General features: G+C 41.5%; 4 protein-coding genes across 9 annotated transcripts; 2 read left to right on the top strand and 2 right to left on the bottom strand.

The window, feature by feature from the left end:
* Nucleotides 1-382: 382 nt before the first annotated feature.
* Nucleotides 383-13,085, bottom strand: LOC111252714 (cofilin/actin-depolymerizing factor homolog). Of its 4 annotated transcripts, none has more exons than XM_022811031.2 (4): nt 12,827-13,085; nt 2,105-2,443; nt 1,827-1,912; nt 383-1,565 (listed from the first exon to the last, which is right to left on the bottom strand). In XM_022811031.2, exons 2-4 carry the CDS (start codon nt 2,207-2,209, stop codon nt 1,316-1,318), a joined length of 441 nt encoding a protein of 146 aa, XP_022666766.1. In that variant the 5' UTR covers nt 2,210-2,443; nt 12,827-13,085; the 3' UTR covers nt 383-1,315. The 4 variants fall into 4 exon arrangements, with proteins under 4 accessions (XP_022666766.1, XP_086849937.1, XP_086849938.1 ...); XM_086993811.1 differs by lacking the exon at nt 12,827-13,085 and adding an exon at nt 10,554-10,760; XM_086993812.1 differs by lacking the exon at nt 12,827-13,085 and adding an exon at nt 5,544-5,895.
* A 242-nt stretch (nt 13,086-13,327) lies between these two features.
* On the top strand, nt 13,328-15,733 carry LOC147755116 (uncharacterized). Its single transcript, XM_086993813.1, has 2 exons — nt 13,328-13,853; nt 14,000-15,733. Exons 1-2 carry the CDS (start codon nt 13,807-13,809, stop codon nt 14,322-14,324), a joined length of 372 nt encoding a protein of 123 aa, XP_086849939.1. The 5' UTR covers nt 13,328-13,806; the 3' UTR covers nt 14,325-15,733.
* Nucleotides 15,734-17,586: 1,853 nt separating this feature from the next.
* eIF3b (eukaryotic translation initiation factor 3 subunit b) lies at nt 17,587-26,140 on the bottom strand. Of its 3 annotated transcripts, none has more exons than XM_086993805.1 (10): nt 25,987-26,140; nt 21,987-22,237; nt 21,584-21,779; nt 21,142-21,168; nt 20,831-20,983; nt 19,993-20,289; nt 19,577-19,846; nt 19,164-19,310; nt 18,658-18,942; nt 17,587-18,158 (listed from the first exon to the last, which is right to left on the bottom strand). In XM_086993805.1, the coding sequence occupies exons 1-10, from the start codon at nt 26,029-26,031 to the stop codon at nt 17,775-17,777; spliced, it is 2,055 nt and encodes a 684-aa protein (XP_086849931.1). In that variant the 5' UTR covers nt 26,032-26,140; the 3' UTR covers nt 17,587-17,774. The 3 variants fall into 3 exon arrangements, with proteins under 3 accessions (XP_086849931.1, XP_022668075.1, XP_086849932.1); XM_022812340.2 differs by lacking the exon at nt 25,987-26,140 and adding an exon at nt 23,757-24,020; XM_086993806.1 differs by lacking the exon at nt 25,987-26,140 and adding an exon at nt 23,481-23,729.
* An 11-nt stretch (nt 26,141-26,151) lies between these two features.
* RpL7 (ribosomal protein L7) lies at nt 26,152-27,502 on the top strand. Its single transcript, XM_022812342.2, has 3 exons — nt 26,152-26,301; nt 26,530-26,649; nt 26,896-27,502. The coding sequence occupies exons 1-3, from the start codon at nt 26,152-26,154 to the stop codon at nt 27,376-27,378; spliced, it is 753 nt and encodes a 250-aa protein (XP_022668077.1). The 3' UTR covers nt 27,379-27,502.
* Nucleotides 27,503-27,940: the final 438 nt, after the last annotated feature.

The raw sequence follows: 27,940 nt of genomic DNA, 5'->3' as shown, positions 1-27,940 counted from the left end.
ATATATATCGTTTTTTCGGCGTGTGAAATCTTCCTATTTCGAAATGTCTTCACTTTTCCACGCTCCACGAGTCTCCACATGTAATAAGCCCCTCTTATACCCGCCGTCGCTCCGTCCACGTCTTACATAATTATCCATTTCGCGTTCATATCGCACCATCATCATCACCATCTTGTTATCATTCTTTAATCATAATTATTATCATTATATATTTATTATTATTAATCCGTCATTGTAATCATCACCATCTCGTTATCGTCTCATATCTCGGCTTTCCTTACTTAGCAGCTGGCATAACTCAGCGCTTGATATTCACTATCGTCATTGTCAGCATTTATTTTCATATTATAATGTTGTTCTTATCAATAATAATTGAATGACGTCAGAAAGCTTTGCGCGTTCGCACACCGCTTTTATTTTTTGGGCGAGAGATTTACAAGGTGGCATACGACTACCTTTTTGTCTACTATTGTTGTTGTTGATGTATGGTTACACAATGTGTTTCCGTAGTTATAATTCAGTATCATTTTTTCGTTATTACTGTTATGTTTTTTATTAGTCATTCCGTTTCTCAGGTTTATTTTCCGTTTCGTATTAATGTCATTAAAGTTGATCTTAGGAACAAGCTGTGTACGACGACGACGCAAGCTGGAACCACGTCAGAGTTGATCAAAGGGCATCTTTGTAATTAGATTGGAGATCAGAGCAAAGATGTAGAATCAATCGCTGTTTGCGAGAGCTATCGGCGTGTTTAAACCGCAAATAAACTCCCGATTAATGCGGACCTTGTTCTGTCACCCCTGTGAACTCCATTTCACTGCTCCGTGATCCGGATGATCCAGTGATGTGTTGCAATCTCATCAGTGATTCTCCGGTGTTGAGTGGTTTGCGGTTTTGTGAGCCTCTTCTCATCGCTAACACTTGCCCTTTCATCAAGATCACTTGGCGCCAGCATCATGTCAGCCCCTTTCAACGAAAAAGTTTAGACATCCGTTGGAGTCTACTGGTGACGTTGAGCTGTTTTGCTTATAAACTAGCGCCGCGTCGTTTCGCGTCGAGTGTCTTGTTCCTATACTCACTTTCCTCTATATCCTTTGCTACTTTTTTTACTGCTGCTATCAGGTATGATGCGTAATTCTATTGTTCTTATTGTTACTGCTGTTGGTTGTCGTTTTCGGTCTGTAGATGTATTTGCTATCTGCCTTCCATTCCGTCGCTTGCTAGGTTACCCCCCGTTGGGTCTTGTTGGGTTTCGATGTACCCGCAATATGTGGTATGTATCCTTTATCCATGATTATATCGGTCCCAACTCAATTTACTTTTTCTTCAATGCTTCCTCGATGGCCTCCTGCGAGAGTTCCTCAAAGTCGCAAGCCTGAACGTATTTGTACACGCCGACGAGGGCCTTCTTCAGGGCATCGTACGACGAGGCATACAACATCTTCTGCTTGACCTTAGCACCCTCGGGACACCACGTCATCAGCACAAGGCGATCGAGTGCGATCATCGACGGTTCATTCGTACCTTCCTGGGGTGCTTGCGCAGGAAAATCGAATAGGCAGTACCTGCAATAGGTAAATGAAAAAAAAATAAGTCCGCCTTTGCATACACAGTAGAAGGTACGAACATTTTGATGTATCAATTTGAGCCTTTCACATCAATCAGAAAAGCTTTTTTCACTAAATCCAAATCTAGTCGCCTAAAACTACTCAAATATTTCACACAACAGGTTTGAAAAAAAAAGGGGCAATATAATTTTACAGTACTCCGCATCAACTTAAGCTTTCTCTGACGATCAGGAAAAAGAAATTTGGTTCGATTCGTACCTGCACTGGTCCTTAAGATCCTTCATCTGCGAAAGGAAATCCTGATAAGACGCATTTCGGTCGCCCTTGAATTCGACCTCAATCACCTGAAGCAGTAAATCGACAAAGTAAATTAAACACCGCCTTCTATGGGACCTATTCAGGACATAATTCGAAGAGTCAAGCATAATTATAATTTATCCCCTACTAGCTCAAAGTTGAAAGAATTCGGAATCCTTTAACATTGCCCACACGATAAATAGGTTATATATAAAACCTTCTTGAAACCCGCGTGTTACCTTTTCATCCTTGATTGAGTAGATAATGTATCGGTGATGCTTGTTCTTCTTTACATCATCGTACACCTGTTTGGCGTCGACGGAAACAGTCACTCCGGAAGACATCGCTTCGGTGAGTTTCTGCCCTATATTTCTTTGTAGTCTGTGTGAGTTTAGCCTGGGCTGCTCACTTCGCAGCACACTTGAAGTCCTTCTGCTCCTGAGTCACTAGCACCGTCCGGTTACGGCGGCTTTTCCAGCGACTACTCTCCTGGGTGTTTTGGTCGCTGTTGTCAAGCGACTAACGTAATATTCACAGACGCTCACACACACAGACACACAAACAACGGGCTACAAAACCTGTCAAATGAAAGCATGTGACTATATGAATACTGTTGCTACTAGAATATATCATAATAATAAGTTAAAGTTGCCAATTGTTTAAAAGCCGTATGTGTATATGAGCTGAACGAACAAGCCACGTTAGATGCAACAAGGTCTGACCCTTGCAGGCGAGTCCCGAATTGCTCAGAATGGGTTTTCATGTTTTACCTCACATATTAGTGTTATTATTCTCTTTTCCCCTTCAATAAGGCTCGTCTTCGTCATTCAATCTCCCCAACTTCCTAGTGTATCGTAATGAGAGGGCTGATCATGATCTTGAACTCATTCATCGAAGATGAGTCAAAAACGTCAATTAGTAGAATATCTTTGATCTCAGAACCTTAGTATAACGCCTGATATGAATAAACTTCAGGAAAGTATACTGCGGCGAGCTATGCAAAGATCATGTACTTATTTGTCGAATAGCTCTTCGATACGTATTAGTTTATGAGTTGAAGACCGGATTCTCGTCACTCAACGCATAAGTAATGAAAACAGATTGCAGCAACGTTGTCTACAACCGCTGAGAGATGGTGTCTGTGGTGCAGTTTGTACTACACAGGGGCGTACGTTGGCTCCAAATTGATTGTCGCTGTTTATATATATATATAAACGATAATCTGTTTCCGTGTCCTCCTTCCACCAACCGCCTGCATTCATTGTAAATATTTCCTCCTGTTCGCTTCCTTGCCAACGCAAGTGGCCAACTGTCTCTTTAACGTTCAGGAAAAAAATCACTAGCGTTTTGCGCGCCTTTTGCCTACGGGCCAGCAGGATATACGGGATAGCTCCTTGTTACTATTACGTAAAGTACACAGCAACAGCACACGGCGTGACAAACCACTCCCAACTCTTTGCGCCTCGACACAACCCGCCGCCGTCACCGTCACTGCTGTATTTTACTTGCACTTCTAAAGCAGCCACAGAAACGCCAACACCGGCAGTGCAATTCGCTGTCTATGTACCTTTTATTGTTTTTGTCTTTGTTGTCATCTGCCGTCGACCGCCTCATAGCCAGCGACGTCAGTAGTCGGTGGTGGTCCGACAGCATCGACTGCAGCGCCAACAAAAGTCGTTGTTCCCGCCACTGCTCTGTTCATCGTCAAAATCCGTTTGTCCATCTGGATGGTCTCGTTCTGTGTTGACTGGCGTCAATCTACTGCAAGCGGTATTGGTTAGCGACAACGACGACGGTAAAAAAGCTATAAGAGAGCAAACCGTCTCATCTTCTGCCACTACCCAAATAGGAATTGATACTGGTTGTTGGCTCTTGGCTGCCTCATGCGCTTAATGAGCCTAGCGGCTGCACTGCGCGCGTTTATGGCTGCCTTCGCTTGAACGCTTTACAATACATCAGCCAGGGCGCAACAATGTATGATGCGCCATTGCAATTGCTGTTACGCAAAGCGACAGCGATGACGACTGCAACTACTGCGGCTGTTTCTGGCGTGTCGCTCTCCGAAATTAGACAAGCCTGTCCCTTGTTGCTGCTATAGACCCAGCTAGCAGATAAACAGACTACAGAACAGCTTTTCGCCTGCAGTAACAACAACTACATCAGCACAGCAAGGCAGATTGTTTTCGACAACACCCTTTGGCTAAAAGCTGTTTCTTGACTATTGGATAGGTTTCCAAAAGACAGACGGTTCGTGCTCCCACTTTCGCCGCCCCCTTCGAAGCGCAGTAGTACCATATTAGTAAGAGCAGCACCAACGCATCACAGTGCCCTCTGTAAATGGTACAAACCTAAAATCTAGCCTAAGCCGCGCTGGTGTCCTGGTGTAGAATGATAGCCTACAATTGGTATCATGAACTCGTACCAAACAAGCCGTTTTTGACACGTTGTGAACAAATACACTCCCAACGACTTTGTTAATAGAAGAGCAAAGACTCCATATCGGATTACCCGTTTAGCACATGCCTGTGTTTGGTGCAGACAAACTAGCTGCACTACTCTGAACCGATAATCGCTCAAGCATATGTGAGGCAACTAGTATACGATAAAGAAGCAGTCGGGAGACTAGCAGGCTACAACTGACTGCTGATTTCAGGGTCAACGGAAGAGCTAGTTCTTTGATTTCCTGCGATTAAAAACGATATTAAGTCCACTAAGGGCAAGTGGGAAGGAAAAGCTTGGTTTAGAGGGATCAGTCGCTAGCAATAGCACAAGTCATTCACTAGATTACTGTTAGATAAGATGACGCAAAGGTAAAACGCATGGACCTTACCACTCACAAATTAAGGCACCGCTTTTGGAAACACTCATCTTTGAATAGCCGTAAAACTCTTCCTAGATAGTCCCTTCATGAGTTCAATGCCTGCTAACATTCCCAAAATCATGCACCAACCTTGCAATATGCCATAGCTGGGTGCAACCAATGCTATTGATTTTCTTACCTTTACAAATTCTACTCAGCTAAAAAAAAATTGACCGAAGTTTTGTAATCAGCACTCGAGGCTCCTTTAATCATAGTGCAATGACATATCATATTGTTAGTGGAACGACAACGACTGTAGTAACACATTTATAATAGGATAATGCACCCGAGATAAACTGACCCGATCACTATTTGCGTTGCTGAAACTGCTTGCCGTTGTTTCTTCGCTTGTCTTCAATCGGCCATTTACTGAAAAGCAGTCAGAGTCCAAGAAATATAGCGCACTGTTTGTAGCGTACAGGAAGTGAAGCAACGTTCGGGCACGTCGAACGAAAAGGGCGGTAGCCGTTGGCGATGGTGGCGGCAGTCGCGGCTGTTGGCCGTTCAGCCAACGCTATGTCCCAATAAACGAATAGCAGCATCTATACTCTATAGCGAAGCGAAGCAAAAACTAGCAAAACCAACTAGCCTGGGTGCGTACGACTCTAACGGGGCCGGTCGGCCGACTCGCTAGTCGCCGGGCGTTGCTCCTCGTAACAGTACGCGTAGCAACTGGCCAGCTAAACTTCTCACAACAACAACAGCACCACGACTATAAGTCTCACGCAAGCATGCAGTAGCAGTCGCAGCAACAGCAAACTCTACAAACGTCTCCTTTCTACAGAGCTTTCGTGTCGAACCAAGCTCGAGATACCTGCCTCGATGTATCCCAGCCAACACCCAGACTACAGTAACAGCAGCGGCAGTACAGACCTCAAAAAGCCTGATTTGCCTGACTGTTCTGTGGTATCTGGTTGCCTGCCTGTTTGCGACCGTTAGTCCTGCAACAGCAGCTGCTGATGTCGATCGGCTAAGCGTTGCCAGGACCCGCAAGGGAGAACAGCTCCATAGATGTGCATGGGTGGCCAGTGGCAAACGGAGTAGCTGTTGCTAATGCATCGGCACGATGCTCTCCCAACATTTTCTTCTCTGCTCTTCTTTCTATTTCTTCTTTCTCTCTTGCGCTTATGTTTTGTACTACCTCCCGTATCCTTTGAAAGCAAAAAAACAGACACGCCGGCTCCCACCCCATCCTCGTCTTCGAGTCCTCCGATATAGTAGTAGCTGCCGTTACTTAGTGGATGCTCAAAATATCTCAACGTGCCACAAGGCTACCGACCCCGGCCAACCTTACGAACGCGCGAGCCCATGCCCCATCTTGACCCTTTGAGTGCGATATACTCTCTGGCTAGCTCGCTCAGCTCTGTCTAAAACTGCTACGAGATGACGCAAACTCGAAGCGATGATGGGCTCAAGCGCAAGCGAATTAACTTCGCAGTAAACAATGCTAGAGGGACCCGTGCTGGCGGGCTGTGGCCAACTCCAAGGGCCGCGTGTGCCTTAAAGCTCTGCTCTGAGCAGAAAGTAGCGGTCGGAGAGCTAGGAGGCGAAAACGCTCATCGCTTTCATCGTCGCAGATTCAAACGTCGTCTATGTAGATCTACAGAAACGGGAAGAGACAACACCCACCCCGTCGACAAGTTCGGATTCATAAACAGTACAAGCCAACAGCTAGATAGTTTCGCCGTTTGGTCTGCTATTTGCAAAGTGCCTGTCATCATGAACAGGGGTCACACTAGCTAACTACCATATTGCTAGTCGTGATCTAGATCGTTTCTGGTCTTCGCCACGAAGCAAAGAGGAATATAGCTGTTTTCTGTTTATATTAGACAATTTACTTCGATCTTCTAGCTATTTTATTAGATAGACACAGTGCCATACTCAATGACGAGCATAAGTGAGATTTTGCATTAAGAGCCCAAGTATTAAGACAACAGCACTACAGCACAGCAGACGCATGGTTACATTGTTACAAATAGCCAAAGTTCGAAAACTGTGAGGAGACAGAAGATACCAGTATTAAGACGACAACGAGAGACCGGCAACCAAATATCACTCAGTTCTGTAACCCTAATATTGTCAACCCAATGACTAGACAAGTTTAGGTAGACAAACTGATTATATGTACTAGAGAGGCAGGACCTCAGCGTCGTTGATGTAAGACCTTGTTTTAGTTTTGACACTCAGACTTCAAACTATCTGCCGTTAATCGCTGAAGGATAACTATCGTTAAGCAACGAACGTACTTGCTTGTGACACAAGCCTACCAATCACAGACAGACACTTCCGTGAGCATGCATACTACGAAATCACCAATGAGTATTCAATAGCGTATGCAAGCTAAGAATTCTACCGCAGAAATTACGTCAACCGTCCATGTTCCTCTCCAGAAATCTATGATTACATGATTCATTGCTACTTTATTTCACACAATCAAATACATATGCGCCTACGCTGCTCTTTGAATGCTATGTATATATTGTCTACAAGAGCACAGCTCAAGATGTAACCCATGACCGCATGTTTAAGGTAACAAGGCCCTAGTGAAAAACATCACTTGAAACCTCTATGCCGATATAACTGATCACTTCTCAGTATTTGCGTAAAACACACCAGCTTAAGATGTGCTATTATATAGGATATCAAAGTCTAACAACGACATCTGACCTCGTGTAGTATGATGAGATAAAACAATATGCACTACGGCTGAGAAATTATAATTCTATTTTGTTGTCGTTGTAGTTATGGCAGCAGCATTTACTAAAATACAAACCCTGTCTTCAATGATTAGACCGGTTGCAGAGCGAATCCTAGAAATGCAGAATCCCACCCTTGCATTCCGTTAAAGGTCCGTATACGGCGTATTTTTAGCCTCTTTTTTTTAAGATTGTACTAACTAGATTCTTTTAGCTGAAAGAAGTGCTAGGTGTCGGATCTAACTTAAAACAGTATGTTTCGAAACAACGAAGCTACTTTAATGTGTGTCACGCGTTTGATACATTAGCTAGCTCTAAACGCAGAATGAAATGCAACACACTAAAACTCTAATATTTGTATAAATATATGATGATGAAACAAAGTTAGACTTTATTTAGTGACTGATAGCGTTTATAGTTACTTTTTTTTTCTGAAACTGAAATTTAATCCTACAATTTAAATAGAGTATCAGAATTCAAAATCCTACCGATCTAATAAGTTCCACATTTGCTGGTTCCTGATTTTGGGGATGATTTAATACACAGGAACGATCTCGAATTTGTGTTTGGTGACCTAATCAAGACTTATCGGAATCAGTCAGTTAGTTTCAACGAATCTGGTATACCCCACTACAAACTGCTAAGCTTTTCGAAATTGTTGCCGCTGGTATATATGGAAACCAATTGTGTTATAGCTTTACGTAATCTGCCGAAATTTCATGATAATTAGTGTTGCATATTGTGCCATTTCATTGCCTACTTATTGGCATATTTGTAATTGGAAACAACATTGTTTCTTGCCCACTAGTAGTTATATGAATTTTGTCCATTATTATTCGGTTAAATTCAGTCAGCGAAACAAAGTCCTTCTTTCAACAAGCTGACGCACCAAAGTTACGCCTGCAAAGCTACAAAGAAACTCATTATCGGACGTCTGCGTGCAGCGATCCAGACATTTTGACCTCTTGTCTTTTCCTTGCCCGTAAGTACAATCAATTGAAAAACTTCCCAAAAAAAGGTAATAAACATAATTACTCCGCGATCAGAATAAATTCGTTCAGCGCATGCAAGTGTAAAATAGTAGCGGCAGCAAAACCATCAACAGCGTGAAGAATAACTGTGCATGACAATAATGCAAAAATAGCTGAAACGTTCCGATATCTTTGGCTCTCTCTAGCTCGACTCCCGTTGACTTGCCCACCACTACCATTAGCTATCGCGATCAACAGCAGCAGCAGCCGCGGCACTGCAACTGTCGAGAGCTCGCTCGAGCAGCCCGGCCACTAGTCCAGAAGGGACGATGAGAATCAACGACAACTAAATCGACGACACCAACAACAACAGTCCCTCAATGGTAGCCGCGGCACCCACTGCTCACCGCGGCGGCAGCGGTCGCCGTCACAGTGGGACAAGCCATAGAATCACTGTCGGTGATGTCTGTTCGCGCTGCTGATGTAGAGACGGCTGGTAGCTGCAGCGGCGGCTGCGGCTTCCTAGCTTGCGGCGAGTCGCCGTTGCTTGCGAGCGAGTGCTCGTAGCATCACTAGTAGTAGTTGTTATAGTACGAGGGTTGGCAGGGCTGAACGATAGAACGGCGGCCTGTGGCGGCGGCGGCGGCGGTGATCGGTGCTGATGCTGCCTACCAATAACCGCTGCTTGCTGCTCCCCTTAGTCATCACTTCAGTCGCGACAAGCCACGATGGCATCATTATCGTCGTCTTCATTTCTATCACCATAAACAACACAATATCTGCATGCGGCAGTCGAGCCGAACCCATGGTGACACCCAAATCAATACAACAATCGCAGAACGATGGTTCTAAACCGGTAACAGTAGCGACAAATCCTTGTCTAATGGTCACTGTACACGAGTGCAATTATAGTCAAGGAATATACTAATTGTAGTTAAGACGACACAGGTAGATGATAAAGCGTCATCACTGGCAGACATTTCTGAATTAGCCGAAGATCTCAACCCAGGGCCAGTCGCTAAATTAACCCCAGGAGAGTCGTTTTCACACACAACGCCCAACAGAGAGACGCGCTCAGAGACAAAATATTTAGTACAGTAGATAATCCCAGCGCCCTTACTCATTTGCTAGTGACAAACAAAGGGGAATAGCGAGATCAACCATTATCATTCTCGACGTTTTTAGTATGGATTTTAGTAATCACTGTGGACGCACAAACTAAAATTGCAATTTTTCAAAAAATTCAACGATGATGGTTCGAACAGACCTAGCGGGAGTACTCTTTGTTTGCGTCATGACAACATTTTTTTTCTGAGACAGTGAAGTGAGGTCAACTGCACGGCAATAATTCAAAACATTTTTAAGAGTCGCGATGAATTTGAAATGCCAGTTAGAGTGTTCGTTTTAACAAATGAGCATAAAACAGCCACAAAATGTTTCACGAGGTTCAACTGGAACTCTGCTACCAATTACCGAAATGACTACTATTATATGGTTCCTATGTCAGTATCGGAACGACTTTGTACTGTTACCTTGTTAATAAAAGAAAATTTATCATTTTATTTTTTTTATTCTACCTACCTATTTAATTAGTTGTGGTGCTTAGCTGATTTGTCGTGTTTATTATGAGTTGTTTCAACTCCACAAAAGACAAAAAGGGACGACAAAAATTCGTGTATCTTATCGTACTTCTCGTGAACGGCGTTATAATCGATAAGAGGACAGATAGAGTTGCCGCAAGTTCTGAACAACCTTTACGTCCAGACACATGACAGAGAGCAGTCACAGACATTAACATCATCATTATGCCTTCCTTCTTGTTAGCTGCGTCACGGTTATGATGAAATAAAGCAAAGATCACCTAACTGCTTTGAAGTGCAAGCCTAAATCACATTCAGCATAACGTGACCATAGCTACGCACTCTGTGTGAAAAGATGGCAATCATGGCGACCTGGACGCTGGACTGTAGGAGCGACCATAGTATGGTAGAGCGTATATATATATCCACACATGACAACGCCGTGCTCTTATAAATTACCAGTCACCGCTGGAAGCCATAGCGAGGAAAAGGGGAAGAGGGTATCTAGTACTATAATAATAGCAGTAATATGATTATTTACTAATAATAACAACAACAATAACGCAATCGACAGCTAATACCAGTTGTGGAAGAGTTGCTACTATAGTCGCAGCAGTGAGAACCGTTACCGGCGAATCGAGTCATTCCGACTTTGCATTGGCATTATGATGAAGCAGCGTGTGCAAAAAGAGAAAATCTGGCTCAAAAAAGTGGCCAGAAAGCACTAAAAAAAGAACTCGAGATCTTAAGGAAACAACGACAACTTTTCACCATAATCACAAAGACGCTGTTGTCGTCATCGCCGTGGTTGTTGGCAACGCTGTTGCCTGCTACTGCTGCCGCTGTTTGTTTCTATACAGCAACGATTATTATCGTGTCCTTACGGACCATAAAAAGGATGGATGGATGGATGGAGTAAGGGAAGATGCACAAGGAGCACTAGCTGACTGACGAGCGATCGGCTATAGGGCAGAATGGCTGTGTAACTCGCGGTCAGGCCGTCCCCAGTTGTTTTAGAAGAGCGTCGTCAGCTCCACAATAAGCGCCGTCGAGTAGCTCGTGATTCTCCAATTGAAAACGTCGTTTAGAAGTCTGCACGGGGTACAATTCTTGATCATAATAAGCTTTTTGCACTTCGTAACAATAATGGAAATAATAATGCTGTGCTGTTTATGCTTCCGCTGACTACAGCGAAAGATAGCAACGGAACAACAAACAACTGTTGTATCATGCGTTCTTAATGTTTAGTAGGGCATGGAGATGTTTCGCATAGGTACACGTCTAAGTGTGGGCACGCTGAGAGCCACCAATGACTAAACGAAGCCCGCGTAAAGGGGTTCGAGTTAGTTGTGCCGGCACAGCACTAATGGCATTAATGATGATAAAAATAGTTGGCATTCGTCAAAAAGTCTTCCGACGGTCTGCGTCCCCGTAGACAGAAACTAATGCCGACCGCAGACTGCTGGTTCCATCTATTACAGACGGCTGAAGGAAGGAGTGCACTAGCAATTACACTACAGGCTATGCTAGCCAGACGTGAGTATGCATACATTGTAACGCGTTGCTTGTTATAGATTCGCTGGTTGGTTAGCCGTCCATCGAATCGTAGCTTATGAACTGACGGTGAATCGGCAGTGATCACCCACCCAATCAGTCATCGTCTTCGCAGTTATCGTCACGGTCGTCGTTACCCGCGCCATCTGCCTTTCGACGAATCATTGCTATAACCGATGCCGTTTGAAGGCGATTGAAAACCTCCTGCCAGCACCAGCAGTATCAGATACTTGTAACAAACGTAACATGCTAAAAACAGCAGTTGCAATAACAACTCGTGTCCTGTGCATGCAGTTATGGCTGCATGACCAGCCACGGGGGTGGTGACGGCGTCCTTCCGACACGTTGCTGCATGCCGCCGGTAGCGTGCATATACATATATCGTATGCTAGCGACAGCATAGTATCCTGTGGTCACACTACCAGCAGCACGCATCGCACACTACTCGCCACAATCCTAACGTACACCGCCCGGCCGACTCGAGGATGTGCTTGTCTGTGTGTACAAGCCGTCGCCCGGCTCCACTTTGGGATGGCTATATTTCTGCTTTAAATCATCGTTGTTGCGAGCGAGCTGTTGGTCAGTTTTTTTTTTTTAGCACCTATCTATCTATGATGGCTCGATACACGCCGTCACCATGATCGTCGCTATTAACGACTGCTATCAGGTTAGGCTAATGCGTGTCTGTACACTGACTGGTTCTGTTTGGCCGTTACCGGTCTGGAAATCATGCACACATAGCACCACACGATGATACCCGGCAGCAAAATAACAGAAGAGATGTATCAACGGCTCCCGCTTCAAAATACCCCCCCCCCCCCCCCGTATGCCCACTGTACCGCCTTTCGCTCCTTATTGCCAACAAGGGTAGGCACACCCCCCAAAAAGCCGGCTGGGCAAACCACAACTGTGCTATTAAATCTCGGTTAGCACACTCCACAGAATCATAGCACTTGGTGTCACTTAATTACGACTTCACTTGCACTTTAATTTAGCGACGGCATTTCCGGCCGAAATTTTGATTCTCACATTGAGTGGCCAAGCGGCCGGGTCGATTTAATACCGACAATTCCCGACCGATAAGCAACTCTTGACGATATGGACGAAGGGGTGTCGGGCAAACACTCCGAGACTCGTCTTCCACTCTCTACCCGCGGCTGTGCTTACAAGAAAGCTCTGATTGTCGATCAGACCACTGACGGCAACGGCAGCGCTGCTGCGATCGTACCAGCGAATCCGCACTCACCAAACTCGACTTGCTAATCAACGAACAAAATCTACTCTATGTTACGTTACGTACAATGAAGAAGAAAGCCGACAAACCGAGGGCCACTAGTGGCGAAGTTGAACAGCGAGTCGCCGCCGACTCGTCGTCGAACCCTGTCGCCGCTGCTATTATTCCGTTAAGCCTTCCTTTCAACACACGACAAGTAGTAGTACAACAGCCTTGTTTAGCTGCATTCGCTCGCTCACCGTTCTTTTAGCTCCACAGTGTTCGCGTCGATAGCCACACCGTTGCCGCTTGCCTGTCGTTCCCTTGAAGCTGGCGGCTAGACACTCAACTGGGGCTACCCAAAGCAAAGCTCCTGAATCTGCTGATGCACAGCACAACGAAACCCCTCCGCCGTAACCGCCGCGATGAGGGCGCCACGATCGCCGCTGAAACCCGCTAACGCGGCCACAACTCGCCCGCTATGGTCAGTAACTGCGTTGTGATGGTTATGGCGCTGCCGATACACCAGCGGCACAGTGACGGATTGCATGAGGTTTGTCGTGGAACGACCATAGAACTACTTCGACCGTGTCTCGTGCAAGTAGCCAGGACACTGTGAAAAATCGACATGCGTATCTAGCTTAGTCGAATCGGTGCAGAACACTTACGACTGCAAAAAACATGTTCATGCTCGTTCCCAGCACACGATCGGGGACACGCGTGATAACATTTGGCTCAATATGACATCGTCCATCAACGCACCATCGGCCGTGCGGCAATGGAACCAACTATTCGCATTGCGAGCCCTGCGCAAGACAATAGTACGTTTAGTTTATAGGGAACGTTTACCTGTGAAAATGACGGATAATGTAGCAAATGTCTTTGGGACAAAAAATATAAGTGGCTTTCCACGCATGGCGCCACATTTAAACAATCCGTCAGATATAAGATGGCGCCTACCGACCGGTCCGCCAAGACCACCATGACAGATCCAATTACCCGCAACGCCTTACCCACCCAGGCTATCACGACTACCCAAATATAAGTTTATTTCGTCCGGTGTATCGATGACAATATGTAAGCCTGGATTGACAATGAACAAGTGTCATTCACAGTAAGCAGATTACAATACGGCCCCCGTTGAGAGCCCACTTACTTTTCAAACAAACGTTTCATTCTGGCAAACATCGATTTTACTAAAGTGCCTAAGGAAACTAAGTTTAAGAACAACTTTTCAAATAGCGTTGCGTCTTTATTCAGCTCGCAGGAGCCCGCTAAGTCTGGAGGGGATCTCCTTTCCAGCGGAAAGATTTCGGAGAGTCGATTCGACACCCAGCCGGCATCCCTTATATGGTCACAGAAGCGAGCAGACATCGAACAGGCGCCCGCGGCTGTACTCATGGGCGGGCATTGGGGGCGCGTTGTTGCTCATCGGCTGTCGGCCGTCATTTGTGACCGAGTCGCCATCGAGTGTATAACAGAGAGGACCGGTTCCCTGTGGCGTGCGCGCGCCGGCGCATTAGCTATGCTCTGTGGGCTGCTTCTTCGTGGGGAATGCCTCATTTTGCCTATCGAAAGCTTTTAGCGTTCCGAACAGCTATATATACGCCACGAAATAAATTTGAATCAGTATATGGCTATATGAGATATGACAGAAAAGTAACTTTTTATTGGCTAATCAAATAGCACTTAGTTAAAATTTACAGGCTAGCGTTGTTAAACAGTCTTCCTTGATCGCCGCTCAATTCAATAGTTGAGTTTCGTGTCTCGATGACTGTCAAATGTCACATCAGTTCTTATTAGAGTACGCCGCTCCTTAATAGGAGTTGGCTAATTTAAGCTTTAAAACATATCAGTTGTAATAAGAGTACGCCGTTGATTAGTAGGACTTTGCTAATTCGAGTTTGAAAACCAAAAATAATGTTTTGTACTATTTTAATGTACATTCGGGACCGCTTTTGGCTTCGAACCTTTTGTGTATAACCTCCTTGTATTACGATAACTATAACGAAAGATTTTTTAAACTACACTTTACTCAAGATATGCAAGGTGTGGCCTCGATATATTATATGAATTTTATCAAATGCATATTAAAAATTAGATATGGTAATGTAATTCAGAAAGAAATAAGAGTACGAGATCCTAAGAATTGTGCTTTTAGTTCACATAACCTTTTTGTTTAAATTGGTCGGCCAATTTAACTAAAGGTATCCAGTTAAAACTATTAAAGGTATTCGGGAAAAAATATAGGAACGTTTACATAATTTACCACATAAGTTGTTTTATATATATATAGAAGTTTAGGATTACATAAATTGTTTAGGCAGTGAATGTTACTGACTGAAGTATAAAACAGTATTTATTAAGCTAGTTAGTGTGTGTGAATACCTTAGTAATTAACAATGATTCGTGACAAAGAGTTCTTGCTTACATGAGCTTCGGTGTAAAAAGAATAAGTTATTAATTGGAGATTATGCAACCGTTTTCAAAAAACATCGAAAATACTTTCTTGACTGAAACTGTATGATGAAACAGTAAGAAAGTACGCGACTGGGTTTTATCTCTGACTTGCGGAATTACAGCGGTTCAAACAAAATCAACTTCGAGAGCCAGAAATACCGCGAAAAAAGCACTTGGACAAAGAACTCCATCCAATAGGCACAAGCTATTACTGTAACTAATTCAGTAAATAAACTTAGCAAAGACATTAAATAAAGATTATTACAATGGCAAGGAAAATCACAAAGGCTTTACTGTTTTCGAAAAGTACACAATATGTAAGTTGATGCTTGTTTTACACCACATAGAGAATAAAGAAAAGGTAGGCAACATCTTGGGTTGAGCATGAAACCATGAGTCCGCTCTTTGAAAGATATAAGCCTTCAAGTCGGAAATCAAATACTTTTAGGGTTTAAGTAGTTCAAATTTCTTAAACACTTTCTCCTTACTAGAAAACTTTTTCCTAAATAAAGACTCATTATTTGCTCTTCTGTATACATCGGTTTGCCCCCATGAGTTTTATATGGACAAAAATAGGTAGTTTGCGTGCAGATTAAGCTATGATGCTGTAAATGTCCAATATTTGACGAAACTTCTAAAATAGTCAGATCGAACTAAATTTTTATTTTAAATCTAACTTTGACAGGTAGTTCCCAACGATTTACAAATACGTATATACTTATACCGACGACGAAAACCAACTAAATCTTTATGAAAGATGTATAAAGGTGGTACCGTTTTATAAAATATGAACTTTAAGTAGTGTTATTGAGTGAACTTGTGCTATTCATGTAGTTAAAATGGGTTCAATTTATAGGGGGCTATTGTTATGGCAAAAATCGATTTTTTCTGATCGAAGTTTTTGATTGACCATTGTATAAGTAGCACAACAATTGACTACAATAGGCTACTTGCTGTCAATGCTACAATTGCTAAAAGACAAGAAACAGTCCAGTAAACAAAGGATCTTAAAGTTGATTTTTGGTCTGAGCTTACCTATTTTTCATGTAGAAGACAATTAATATTTAATTTCATATTGCTATGTTAATTTGATATATGCATTGTATTGTCTGTACCATGCAAGTGGTACAGTAGTAAAGGAGAAACTACTATGAATTTGCTAAAGATTGCTATAGAATGGAGGCGATTTCTCGAGGTGGGTATTTTTTTCCGAAGTTCGAAGCAACGAGTCAAGGTATTAGGCGTATAATAGAAAAGTTTTAAATGCACAGAAACAGAAGAAACCATTAGTCATTTTCGTTAAAACTGAAATCTGTCGATTATTGAAGTTTCTCTAAGCTTTACATTCACATCAGCAGTTCGCTTGTTTGATTATTGAAGTTGACTATTATGAAGTAAGCTACGTTTGTCCATCTTACGAGGAATTCGCGCAAACCTTTTGTTAGCAAAAGCAAATAGTAGAGATAGGCAAAGATGCTAGCCCTTAAAGGAGAAATTAGAAAAAACAGAAGTAGAACGAATCTTGTCATATCTCGGACAGATCGATTGATCTGGTTGGCAGGTTGAATATCTTTCAAGTGTATCATGTATGTATCCAAACTTAGCAACTCCGCTGATGGTATGGGCTTAGTATAATAATCGTGAGACAAAAATTGACTTTGACGTAATAAAATTCAACGTGGCAGTGAAACTGTTGGACATTGACCCCTTAAAGATGTAAGGCAACATATATGTACACATGAAAATCGATTGGGATATTTGCAGTAGCATATAATTCTGTTTCTTATAATTTTACTAACCTATTTTTTACTAATTTTTTCCATAAACCAGCAGCCTGTTGTGCATAGTGTGAAATACTTCTATTTCCCACAAGCAGTTCTTACGTGGGACGACCTGGGTACCTACAATAGCAAAAGTACTGTACAAAATCAAAATCCGGTCTTTTTTTTTCTTTTTTTGCTGGTAGGTAGCCAAAAAAATTTTTACTCGAGAGAATGTTACACCTACTGTATATTGAGTAGGAGTTTATAGGTAAAAAAACAGGATTTAGACGCTGGCCATTTATTATGTTTTGCCAAAAGTTGCCGCCAGATAAAACGCAATTAGAACCATCAAAAGAATATATACAATTGATTTGCAGTAACGGATGAAGCGCTTTTACATACTCTCCTTGGTTTCCAATCGTGTATAACTCTCATGTCTTAGAGACTTTCCTTTACCTGAGATTCAAACACCTTTTTAGGAGGGGATAGAGGGAGGAGGTTAATTACATCAAAAAGCGAGGTCTGTTTACAGCAATTTCTGTATAGGTATAACCAGGATCAAATCAGTTAAGGTGAGCGACACTTCTTATTAATTGTTAGCACAACTGGACAATGACAATAGAATTTTACTTGTATGAATAATAAGAATTTATTAGTTTATTTTCGTAAGTGCTTTGTTCCACTTTTGTCCATGGTTTGCTACTTTTCGACATCATGTGTCATCGGCCAGAAGTCCCTTTTTTCACAGATGGTTCAAGCGGTGAAGCGGTCTTTCAGCCAGTGTTTGTATAATACGGCTGTAGCTTCAAGATCTACGCGGGGAGTGCGATGCTCTCTTCCTTGACAAGTACAAAAAGAGTTTCCTCCTCAAGATCATCAGGATCTTCGGTAGTATCTAGGGCGTCCGTGTCAACGCCACCGCGAAGCTCGAGGCGAAGAGGCCTCAGAATGGCGAGTTTATTATTCTTATCGGCCTGCCAGCTACGATGTCGCTCCATTAATTTTTGGCGTTTCTCCATAATGTCCTTGGATACCTTGGTAAGTGATGCGCGATCCTTAACTTCAAACTGTTGCGAATATTTTTTGAAATTCTTCTTGATTTCCTTAATATGATCCTCAGTTAGCAAGGTGCGAGGTCTGGGTCTCCATTGGAATGCACAAAAGCCTGTCGGAGCCGTTTTACGTAGAGTCTTACCCTAAAAAGCGTATCAATACATCCGGAGTCAAAGATTTTCCTGAATACTGAGTTTGAAATTTAGCTCTTGAATAGGAATAAAGAAACTTAAGCTGCTGGGTGCATAATTATACAAAAAAAAGACCTTTACAAAAACTTTTCAACCAAACTTTTTTTATTAAATAAAATTAATGTTCATAATTTACCGTAATTAAAAGCATCATCTTGGCAAGCACATCTAGCTTCAGCTTTACATGGATCGCCCTCTGGGGCTACGAAATAATTTGTGCAAAAAGTAAACTGTTCTACTAGATAACTTTAGATGACTGTCAAGTAAAATACAGGAACAAACTATTATTGTGTAGTAGTATTCCACTATATGAAATATTTATATATTTTCCTTATCAGGATACTAATATTTTATCAATTGACACAATTTGCTTTCTCTTTGTAGAATTTCGTCCAAATATCAGCCGCAGTTAAGTACGAAAATTGCGATTTACAGTAGGTTTAATGCTTACCTGGAAACTCCAAATCCAATAGGCATTATCCGAGCGGTCCCCAGCCCAAGCTGAGACCGAGGTAACTACATATCGTCCAGTAGGATCCCACTCAACGTCCGTGCAACGAAAATGTTCAGCAGTCGTCAGTATGGTGAAATCGTTCGCTGTGTCCACAAACTCGAGTGTGCCATTAAGTGTCTTCAGACCAGCAAGCACAATGAACTGACCACTAGGTGACCAAAGAAGTCTGTTGCACAACTTTTTTTCCATACGCTTTAACAGCGTCACTGAAGCAGACTTGACCTTAAGCCGAAACACGGATCATCATGATTAATCTATTTTCATGGGTACAAGTACACATGCTGTCAACGATTGTCTTTTTGATAGCCTAAAAATAATTGATTTTACCCGTACACTACAGTCATGAGAGAAAAGAACATGCTATATAAATCTCGAATAATATTTTGAAAAGTGCCTGTCAATGACCGCTCGCACGAGAAAACAATTAGGCAAAGAAAACTAACTTGATAAAATGACACAGCCGAATGCTGGCCTTCTCCGTGGACGACAGCGAACTTTGAACCATTGGGTTCCCAAGCCAACTGATTCACGCAGGAATCCTTCAACTCGACCGAATCTACGGGAATATTTTTCTCTCGAATCATAAACACCTGTGGCAAGGTGAAACCGATGTATACAAAAAAGACTCGGGCTAAGCAGTAGGAAAAACAAAAATATTCAAATGCATCCATATTTCAGAACGTTTAAAGTTACTACAATGCCCGTAAATAATTTCATCATCATAGTAACTGTTACTTCCTCAATTACTAATAAGCAATAGGTTTATTGGTTTATTCAAATGTTTCACAATGGTTGTAATTATTTCACATATTTCTACTTACTAAGATGCCAGTATCTAGTTCAACAAATAAGTTACCTCGAAATTGAAATACATCCCGGAATATTTGATAACGTTGCCTTCTTTTTTAGACTTCTGGAAACGGTCAACTTTGACAGCTAGGTAGTCGCCATTCTTCTGCCAACACATTTTACAGTCGGCTACGTTGAACAGGTTTTTCGATCGAAGCTCTTGCCGAGAAGGAATCTCCAAAAGATTTACCCTAGCTGGTACGTCTCGGTCTTCAGCTACCCAATAGGCCATGATGTTTAAAGTCGGGCACCAGCTGAACGACTTCACACCGGTTACCTTGAAAACAAAGAAAAGGAATTTAGTTTAATTAGAAATAAATCTCCATGACGAGAACAATATTCATTAAAACGTTCCCGAAAGTCGGAATGTACAAATAAAATGCAGATATGGATTGTTTCGCTCCCTGAAACATCATTAGTTACCTTGTGTGATTTTTTGTCCAGAAGTCCACAGCTAGGCGTTTCGTAGATCTGAATATTGTCCTCGGTTTGGCGGGCAAAGTATTTGTCGTCATGGCTCCACTTAAACATGGGCCATGTGATCTCTTCTGAAGGCTGGAATGTTCTCTTCTTCTGCATTGTTAAAATATCCCACACAACAACGCTGGGCTTCCGGTCATCTTCGTGCAAATCGGAAGAGCCTTTTCCTGTTGGGCCTCCAACACCATCATTGAACGTCACCAGATAACGCTCGCATGGTGAAAAATCGATTAACCGCACCTGCGTTAAAGAACCAATACAAACGGCCAAATCGACTTTAACCGGTCTAAAGTTACCTTAGCATTACCTATTTTGTAATATATATGGCTAATCTGTCTGTAAGTTAGGTAAATGTACACAAAGGTATGTGGACTTGGGTTTTGCCGTTTTTGCTTGTGGCTTATGACAAGCGAGTGAAAGATTTTAATAACATCACGATTTGTATACTGTATTTGTTGAACACATTAAGCATATGAAAAGACTCACGCAGCTCTACGGGAAACTAAATATGGTAGCCTTCTGTTTAATAGTTTTTACTTATAACTAATTACTTTTGTTTGGAGATACATAGCCCTATAAAAATATGCACTTACAGAAAAAAGAAAGAAAAAATATAATGGAAACCGTCAAGTTGGTTTATCTCTCGTAGGGCTGCGTAACTTTGCAAACACTTTTGATTTCAGTACAAAAGCGCGTAAAATCACATGATCTTTGCATCATATTTAGATACATTGGATATAGAATAGAGGGATATCTAAACCGTATCGGCCATTCAATTTACCTTATAATGTTTAAATTTATGAATCTTTTCAAACTTTTCTCCTCCCCACAACTGGATGCCCTGTTCGTGGAATGAGGCAAGGTAGGTGCCTTTGGGCGACCATATAACACCCAAATCGGTGAAGTTATCACGCTCAAAAAGTAAGGAATCCTCCTGCAAGGTCAATTTTATTAAATTAAATCAAGGCGTGTATGAAAACAATTATATTTGTTAACAGACAAAGGTTATGGGGTAATTATAACTTGACTTGATTTATACAAATACAGTAACCGAACGAAAACTCATCCTAACGATTCAGACAGATGATTTACCTGGAATCCATGCAGATACATGGATACCTGAAATAAAACAAACAGAATCATTACTAAGTTACTGATAAATAGAATTCGTCCTTATCAATTCACACATCTTTATTTTCTGAAACCCATACAACCTATTTAGGAAAACAGATCTCGATCAGCTTAATATATAAAACGATTGTACAATTTAAAATACCCTCATCAGTAATTTGCGTACATCGGCAAAAGGGAGCTCACTCGCTCTCCGGCAGTACTAAGAAAAGCCTTTTGAAAGCGGTGAATTTTACGCTTATAAAACGATCTTAACTTAACGATGTCTAGTATGCGCTGAGAGAGTCAGTCGCACAGTACAAAAAAAAACATTCCATAAAAACAGTCTTTGTATTCTCCCAGGTGATAAAACACAGCTGAATGCGAGACTGTTGTATTAAATAAGCCTTAAAAGTCCTCCCACCTTGCGGCCATTTTCCGAGGTGACGACAAATTGATCTCGACAGTCAGGTTCCTGAAGGTACAGACCTAAATTGCCGTATTGACCATATGGATATGGCTGTGGCTGCGGAGGGCGCCAGTCTTCTGAGAGGGCCTCGTACTTCTGAAAGTCGGTGAACGGGCAGACGATAAACGTATGATTCTTATCTAGTTTGTATCTGAAAAGCAAAGAATGAATATAAAAGAGAATAAATGGTTAGCCATAGATTAGATAAACTGAGCATACATTATATCAATGGTTATAATAGTATTGCTGAATACATCGTAATCTGCTGACTCCAGCGATTAGTCGCAGGACTTTTGAGAGCAAAAAAGCTCAACAAAAGAAAAGAGAGACTACATTAGAGATTGTGCACGATACATACCCATTCATGCGCTGTACAGCTTCCTGAGCTCCAGTGGCGTCCCGGTATTCGATGAACACGAAACCTTTTGTTTTTCCAGTTTCCTCGTCAATGGGAAACTCCCACGAACTTGTCTCGCCGAACGGAGAGAACGTTTTATGGAGAACACTCTTGAGCTTATCGAGACGTTCAGGAGTCACAATCGGTATGTTGTCCACCACGATTACGGATTCAAGACCGTCAGCTTCTGCTGGTCGCTCGCGGTATAAGTCCTTATAGGGTAAGGTTAGAAGGTTTGTTAAAATCGATAAGGTACAACTGCAATACAGATTTCTTGACAGAAAACATCTCCCTAGGGAGTCTCATTATTAAGACAGGTGAAAATTTCGCCAATGATTACTCTAAAGAAAAAAACCTTGTTTTTTTTTAAACGAGAAATAAGAAACTGATTAATGATTTTCGCAATAATTGTGAATCTGGCCGATTAAATAGCGGTGTTGATTAGTTTCTTATTTTACTTTAGTTTTTAAGAAGATATACAACAGCAATTATTGCGGCATCGACAACCCACTACGGAAAGGTATGTTTCTCTCGACAATAGTACTAAGTCGAGAATACTACCTTTGATGCACTAACTTTAATTAGGATTTATTGTCGCTAGCTTCGAAAAAATTTTTCCATCTGCTTGACGATCGAATATTAAGGGTTGAATAATGCGTAATACCTTTGCTCCCGAAAATGGTTATGATTCACAGGGCTGCTTATCAAATTTAATTTGAATGCGGGCCCCGTGGAGAAAATTTATAATGTAGTTTAGATAATTATATGGCCGAATCTGATACAATATTATGCATCGAAGTGTGCATCCCATGTGAAGTTTTAAACAAAACGAATTAAATAATCATGTTCTTAACTGCCCGAACCTATCCAAATTAAACACATATTTTTACTAACCAAGAGAAATCAAGTAAAGCAAGTGGCAAAAATACATAAAACCATACGAAATATAATTGAATAAAAATAATAAATATCAACGACGTTATAGAAACTGATTTAGCCCCGCAACGTGCGCAACAAATAGTTCAGCTTGCAACTATAACGTACATAGAGAAGTTTAATTTCGACTTCAGTGGCAGAAAAATATATGCAGATCATTCATGGGAAGTTTTGAATGAACAAATGGGCATTTAAATTTCATAGCGACTATCAGTGATAGATACCATATCACTAACACCAGCTATTCTTTAAAATGAACCCTTTATGTATGTGCATAGAAATGATTGTTTATTGTGAATATAGTTTGTCAGGAATTCATGGAAAAGCAGCGCGTACACTAAAATATAGGAAGAGTGAACGACACGCGTTTTAAAATAAAAAAAAAAACAATCTGTTATCATCAGTTTGAACATCTTTATCACTTCGCGTACTGCTAATCTTGACGCTTGAAGACTAGAATTTGCAGAGGTTCGAATTGAACAAGTTATAGTGTTTCATGAAAGGCTTTTCCAATAATACTTCTTATCTGCTGGTTCACGTCGCTTGTTGTCTACCAGTCGCTGACAACCGTTTTGCCCTTGTACAGCGTAGATTCTGCCAATGCTCAAGCACAAACTACGAGAGCCGCTCGGCCGATCCGAGCGTTCAGTCCTTCTTGATCACAAGAAAGCTTTTTCGATTCGCAGAGTTTAAAACACAACCAATTTCGAACTCGCTTGCTGTGGGTGCAACCTGTAATGTATTCCACTACGGTGGTTTAAACACGTTCTACGCGTACGACTGTTGGATTCCCACCTCAAGCAAATCCTCGTCGTTAATGTCATCAATGAAACCTTCGGGGTCGGAGAAGTCCGGCTCATCATCGCTAATTTCATCCATAGCGGGATCTGGACGAGTTTTGATCTTCGCACTCTTGGTTACCATCACTGGCTGCTCACCGTTAAGCGCTGAACTATCAAACCGAATACACAAATCACGTTAATATGAAAATTTTCACGCCAACGCACGTTGTTACAACACATATGTTGTCGAAGAGAGCCAACAAGAACGCGCCGGCTGGCATAGAAGTTGCGGTATCACAGGTTCTCATAGAAACTTATTCGATAGCTCTAAATTTAGGCGCGAAGTAGGTTGTAACCACATTGTGGCATTTTTTGATAGACGGAGGTGTACAAGCAGTATATATAAAAATCCAGCAAATACTTAAGCTAAGGACAACTTAAACACGAGCTTAGCAGAAGCTTCAATCCACATTTTGTTTTTAAATAGAAATTTGTATCCAAAGGAAAGCATATTAATTATAATAGCTAAAGAGTGAAAGTCGTACTTCAACAAATATTAAGTTTGAGTTAATATCCAAATGCAATTTAAAGGACGCTGTATATAATCCAATATTATCTATATAGGAAGACCATATGGAGATATTGCCCTTCATATATTAGGTTAATCTTAAGAAAATGTAGTTCAAAGCGGCACTTATTCTCTTGCTCAAAGGAATAATGAACTTCGCAAAACATCATATTGCTATTAGGCTAGTTAGAGATATATAAATAAAAAAAATCAGTTATTCCTCGAATTCGTGCTTAAATAAATATCATGAGTAATTCAGTAGTACGTATGTTTAATTAGTTTTAACGAAGTCAGATAAAGGCTCATTTAAAAAATTCTCTATAAACCTTTACTGTGCTATATCAGTCAACAGATGGCGTGGCCCAAATACTATTACGTATTAAGTGTGCTATAGAATACTTGTTCATTAATATTGATCGATAATTACCACATAAACATAGTTTTAATCATCATATATTTGCTTAGCTGAGAACAAAATATACCCCAAAGATTGTATTGGTTAGGCTTTTATCAACTACAAGTTTCGTGCAAGCCACACAGAGTGATTGAACCAAGATAAATAGACAGCTATAGAGAACCGTATGCTGTTTGACGCTTGTTTCGTTATTCTAAATAGCATTCATTTAAGAGTTATTATTGGACACGTTCTATGCAAATAGGAAACGAAAAGAAAAATTTATATGACTGCATAGATTAACCTTCTATTATATTACGCGTATCTGTCTCTAGCAAATATTGAACTTTCGAATTCCCCGCGCTATACGAGGCGCCCTTTCGTATGGATGATTTCTCAGCAGACGCGTAGTTAAGTCTTTTCCTGTGTGCACGTGTCGGGGCTAGGTTGGTGCATTTGTATTTTTGTCTTTTTTGGTAAAATTTTGCAAATATGTGATGTTTAGTGCTATACTAGATGGTGAAGTGAAGTGTGGTTGCATTATTCTCCCAGACCAGACTGTGGGAAGGCTGTGAAAGCATAGACCTTAGACCATAAGTAATTTCGTCTGGCGTGCTTCTCGACCAAGAATGGAATAATTAAACCATTCGTGTATCACTTGTTAAACTATATGAGAAGCTCGTCTATCTGTTGTGAGCAGCAAGCCGGTTTGAATAGGCTCTAATACAAAATTTTAGCCAGTTTTTCGTTTTTAAATAATCGTGAACGAGCGGTTTAGTCAACAATTACGAACCGTGTCTAACAGTTGCTCATCGATGAAGCAAACTTTTCCGTAGACCGGTATTTTGCATTAGACTAGCTGTTTATTCGATCAGTATAGCGTAAATTTCAACAAAATTTTTCGGTTTAGATAATCTTAGATATGATAACGGTTCACTTAAAAGCTGTGTGACATTTTTCATGTATGTCAAGGTACTTCTATATAAACACAAGACAAGTTTCCGCTGTTGAAATTCACCGGCGACAGCTGTGTGTAAATGTTTTGGTATGTTACTCACCTTGTTTGAATACAGCGAATCCGATATTGAACTAGATACAACAAAAAACTGTAGTCTTATTTCGAGCAACAAAACATTTCTTCACACTGAGGCTGATAATAAAAAGGAACTCGAGGTGACGTTGGACAAACGTCACTACAAATGTGCCACGTAAAATAACCTGAAATCAGTTTTTATTTCACGCATTTAAGCTCACGCCGGAGCAAAAGCGAATCATACGAACCTTTTTATTATTGCGTTGTTGAAATATTGCAGCACCCATATTCATGTGTTTTTCTTCATGTAATCGTAACGCACTTGCCTTTCTTCCTTAGTCAATAAAATAGCATCGAAAGGAAACCTATCGTTTGATTATACGCTTTACGATATTTGCAGAAATCACAGTGGCATGTCGACCGCTACAAAGAAATTTGTTGAAGGCAAAAAGCCAATGGTACCGGAGACTCTTCTCAAGCAGAGAAAGCACAATGCCGAGCTGAGACAACAGAGGCTTCTAGCAGCTGCCGCCAAAAAGAAAGCTGCCCGTGCACGTCGTGTGGTTAGTGTCAACGAAAATAACTTCACAGCGTAAAATAAGCAGACAACAGGTTCGGTTTCTGATAACGCTCGACATCTTGGTGCGCCATGCGCCAGTACACATAGAAAGAACTCTTTCTTTCCATCCATTTTACAAATCCCTTCAAAATATGTTTTCTAAAGCGGCTTGTTCTCTAAACACCTCTTTTTTAATTATGTAATGATATCATGCGTTTTTTCCTCTGTATAGTTGGCTTTCCGACGTGCCGAACAATACGTGCGCGAATATCGTCGTATTGAAACATCAGAGAAAAACAACCGTTTGGTGGCCAAAGTTAACGGGAACTTCTTCGTTCCTGATGAGCCGAAGGTGAGAAGCTTCTCTACGGATTTTATTACATTAATTTTATTATATTATTTTTGCCCCTGAGGCTTCTTTATTTTCTGTCACCTACTCAAATCGACTACGTGTTTCATACATCGTAAAATTATTATTATATAACCAGAGGAAATCAAAATCGTTAAAACTATTGCCAGGTCTAGGCAATAATTGTGCTTACACGAATGTGGCGAAATAATCCGACGAAGTGTAACGTAAGTCTTTTGATTTTTTCAGGTCGCCATTGTGATCCGTATCCGCGGTATCACCGGCGTTTCGCCCAAGCCGAGAAAGGTCATGCAGTTGTTCCGCTTACGACAAATCAACAACGCGATGTTCGTGCGGCTGAACAAGGCCACCATCAACATGCTTCGCTTAGCTGAGCCCTACCTTGCCTGGGGTTACCCTAACCTCAAGACCGTGCGCGACTTGATATATAAACGCGGCTTTGGACGCGTCAATGGTCGCCGGGTACCGCTTATTGATAATTCCATTATTGAGGAGAAGTTGGGCAAGTATGGTATTATCTGTATGGAAGACCTCGTTCATGAGATCTACACGGTTGGACCTAACTTTAAACAGGTTGTCAACTTCCTGTGGCATTTCAAACTCAACAACCCCAAGGGTGGATGGCGAAAGAAGACCACCCACTTCGTCGAGGGTGGGGACTATGGTAATCGCGAGACGCTTATTAACTCGCTACTGCGCAAGATGATTTAGGCATTGGTTGTCTATCGACCACGCGGTAATCACGGCTCGACTTCGTTCAATCGTCACGCGAAAACATCAGGCGTACTGACGTTGCGGCTGTCAGTAATAAAAAAATATACCGAAAACACAACAAGCTTCTCATTTTAAGTTATAAATGTAGCGGACATAGTACTATGTAGTGGAGTTCCTAGCGGATAAAGATCAAAAATGCCATTTATGATTAACATTTTCTTTCGTCTTTCGAAAAATTGTATTTTGTTTTGTGGGTCCAATTTTATTTACAGGATATTACGTAAAGATTGTCGATAAAATTCGATCAGCAACGTTTTAAACAGAACATAATTTTAGGGCAGTTTCTTCTTTACCAGTTTACGTACCTTCGTTCAGGCGTGATTGTCATAGTACATATATTTATTTCACAAAGTGCACGGCAAAATTAAACCTTAAAGTTTATCGTGACTAGAGACACCATTAACGAAATGCGGAAGCGTGGAGGACTTCTGACTGATTTATACCTGTATTAATTGGTATCGGTCGGTTATTATAAAACGACTAAAAAATTAGAATTGGC

The sequence above is a fragment of the Varroa destructor genome, unplaced genomic scaffold (genome assembly GCF_002443255.2).
Source record: "Varroa destructor unplaced genomic scaffold, Vdes_3.0 BEIS01000006.1, whole genome shotgun sequence".
Lineage (NCBI taxonomy): Eukaryota > Metazoa > Arthropoda > Arachnida > Mesostigmata > Varroidae > Varroa > Varroa destructor.
The sequence above is the reverse complement of the archived record's forward strand: the minus strand, read 5'-3'. Positions and strand labels throughout refer to the sequence as shown.

What these genes read in the sequence shown, in the direction of transcription:
- LOC147755116 (XM_086993813.1), top strand. Translation starts at nt 13,807, where the DNA reads ATGACAATATGTAAGCCTGGATTGACAATGAACAAGTGTCATTCACA. An exon ending in ATGAACAAGTGTCATTCACA is followed by an intron (nt 13,854 to 13,999) that starts GTAAGCAGATTA and finishes GTCTTTATTCAG; the next exon opens with CTCGCAGGAGCCCGCTAAGT.
- eIF3b (XM_022812340.2), bottom strand. Translation starts at nt 23,885, where the DNA reads ATGGTAACCAAGAGTGCGAAGATCAAAACTCGTCCAGATCCCGCTATG. An exon ending in ACGACGAGGATTTGCTTGAG is followed by an intron (nt 22,238 to 23,756) that starts GTGGGAATCCAA and finishes TTACCCTATAAG; the next exon opens with GACTTATACCGCGAGCGACC. An exon ending in CGGCTGTGTCATTTTATCAA is followed by an intron (nt 18,943 to 19,163) that starts GTTAGTTTTCTT and finishes TTTCGGCTTAAG; the next exon opens with GTCAAGTCTGCTTCAGTGAC.
- RpL7 (XM_022812342.2), top strand. Translation starts at nt 26,152, where the DNA reads ATGTCGACCGCTACAAAGAAATTTGTTGAAGGCAAAAAGCCAATGGTA. An exon ending in CTGCCCGTGCACGTCGTGTG is followed by an intron (nt 26,302 to 26,529) that starts GTTAGTGTCAAC and finishes TCCTCTGTATAG; the next exon opens with TTGGCTTTCCGACGTGCCGA. An exon ending in TCGTTCCTGATGAGCCGAAG is followed by an intron (nt 26,650 to 26,895) that starts GTGAGAAGCTTC and finishes TGATTTTTTCAG; the next exon opens with GTCGCCATTGTGATCCGTAT.
- LOC111252714 (XM_022811031.2), bottom strand. Translation starts at nt 2,209, where the DNA reads ATGTCTTCCGGAGTGACTGTTTCCGTCGACGCCAAACAGGTGTACGAT. An exon ending in ACTCAATCAAGGATGAAAAG is followed by an intron (nt 1,913 to 2,104) that starts GTAACACGCGGG and finishes TTACTGCTTCAG; the next exon opens with GTGATTGAGGTCGAATTCAA. An exon ending in GATCTTAAGGACCAGTGCAG is followed by an intron (nt 1,566 to 1,826) that starts GTACGAATCGAA and finishes TACCTATTGCAG; the next exon opens with GTACTGCCTATTCGATTTTC.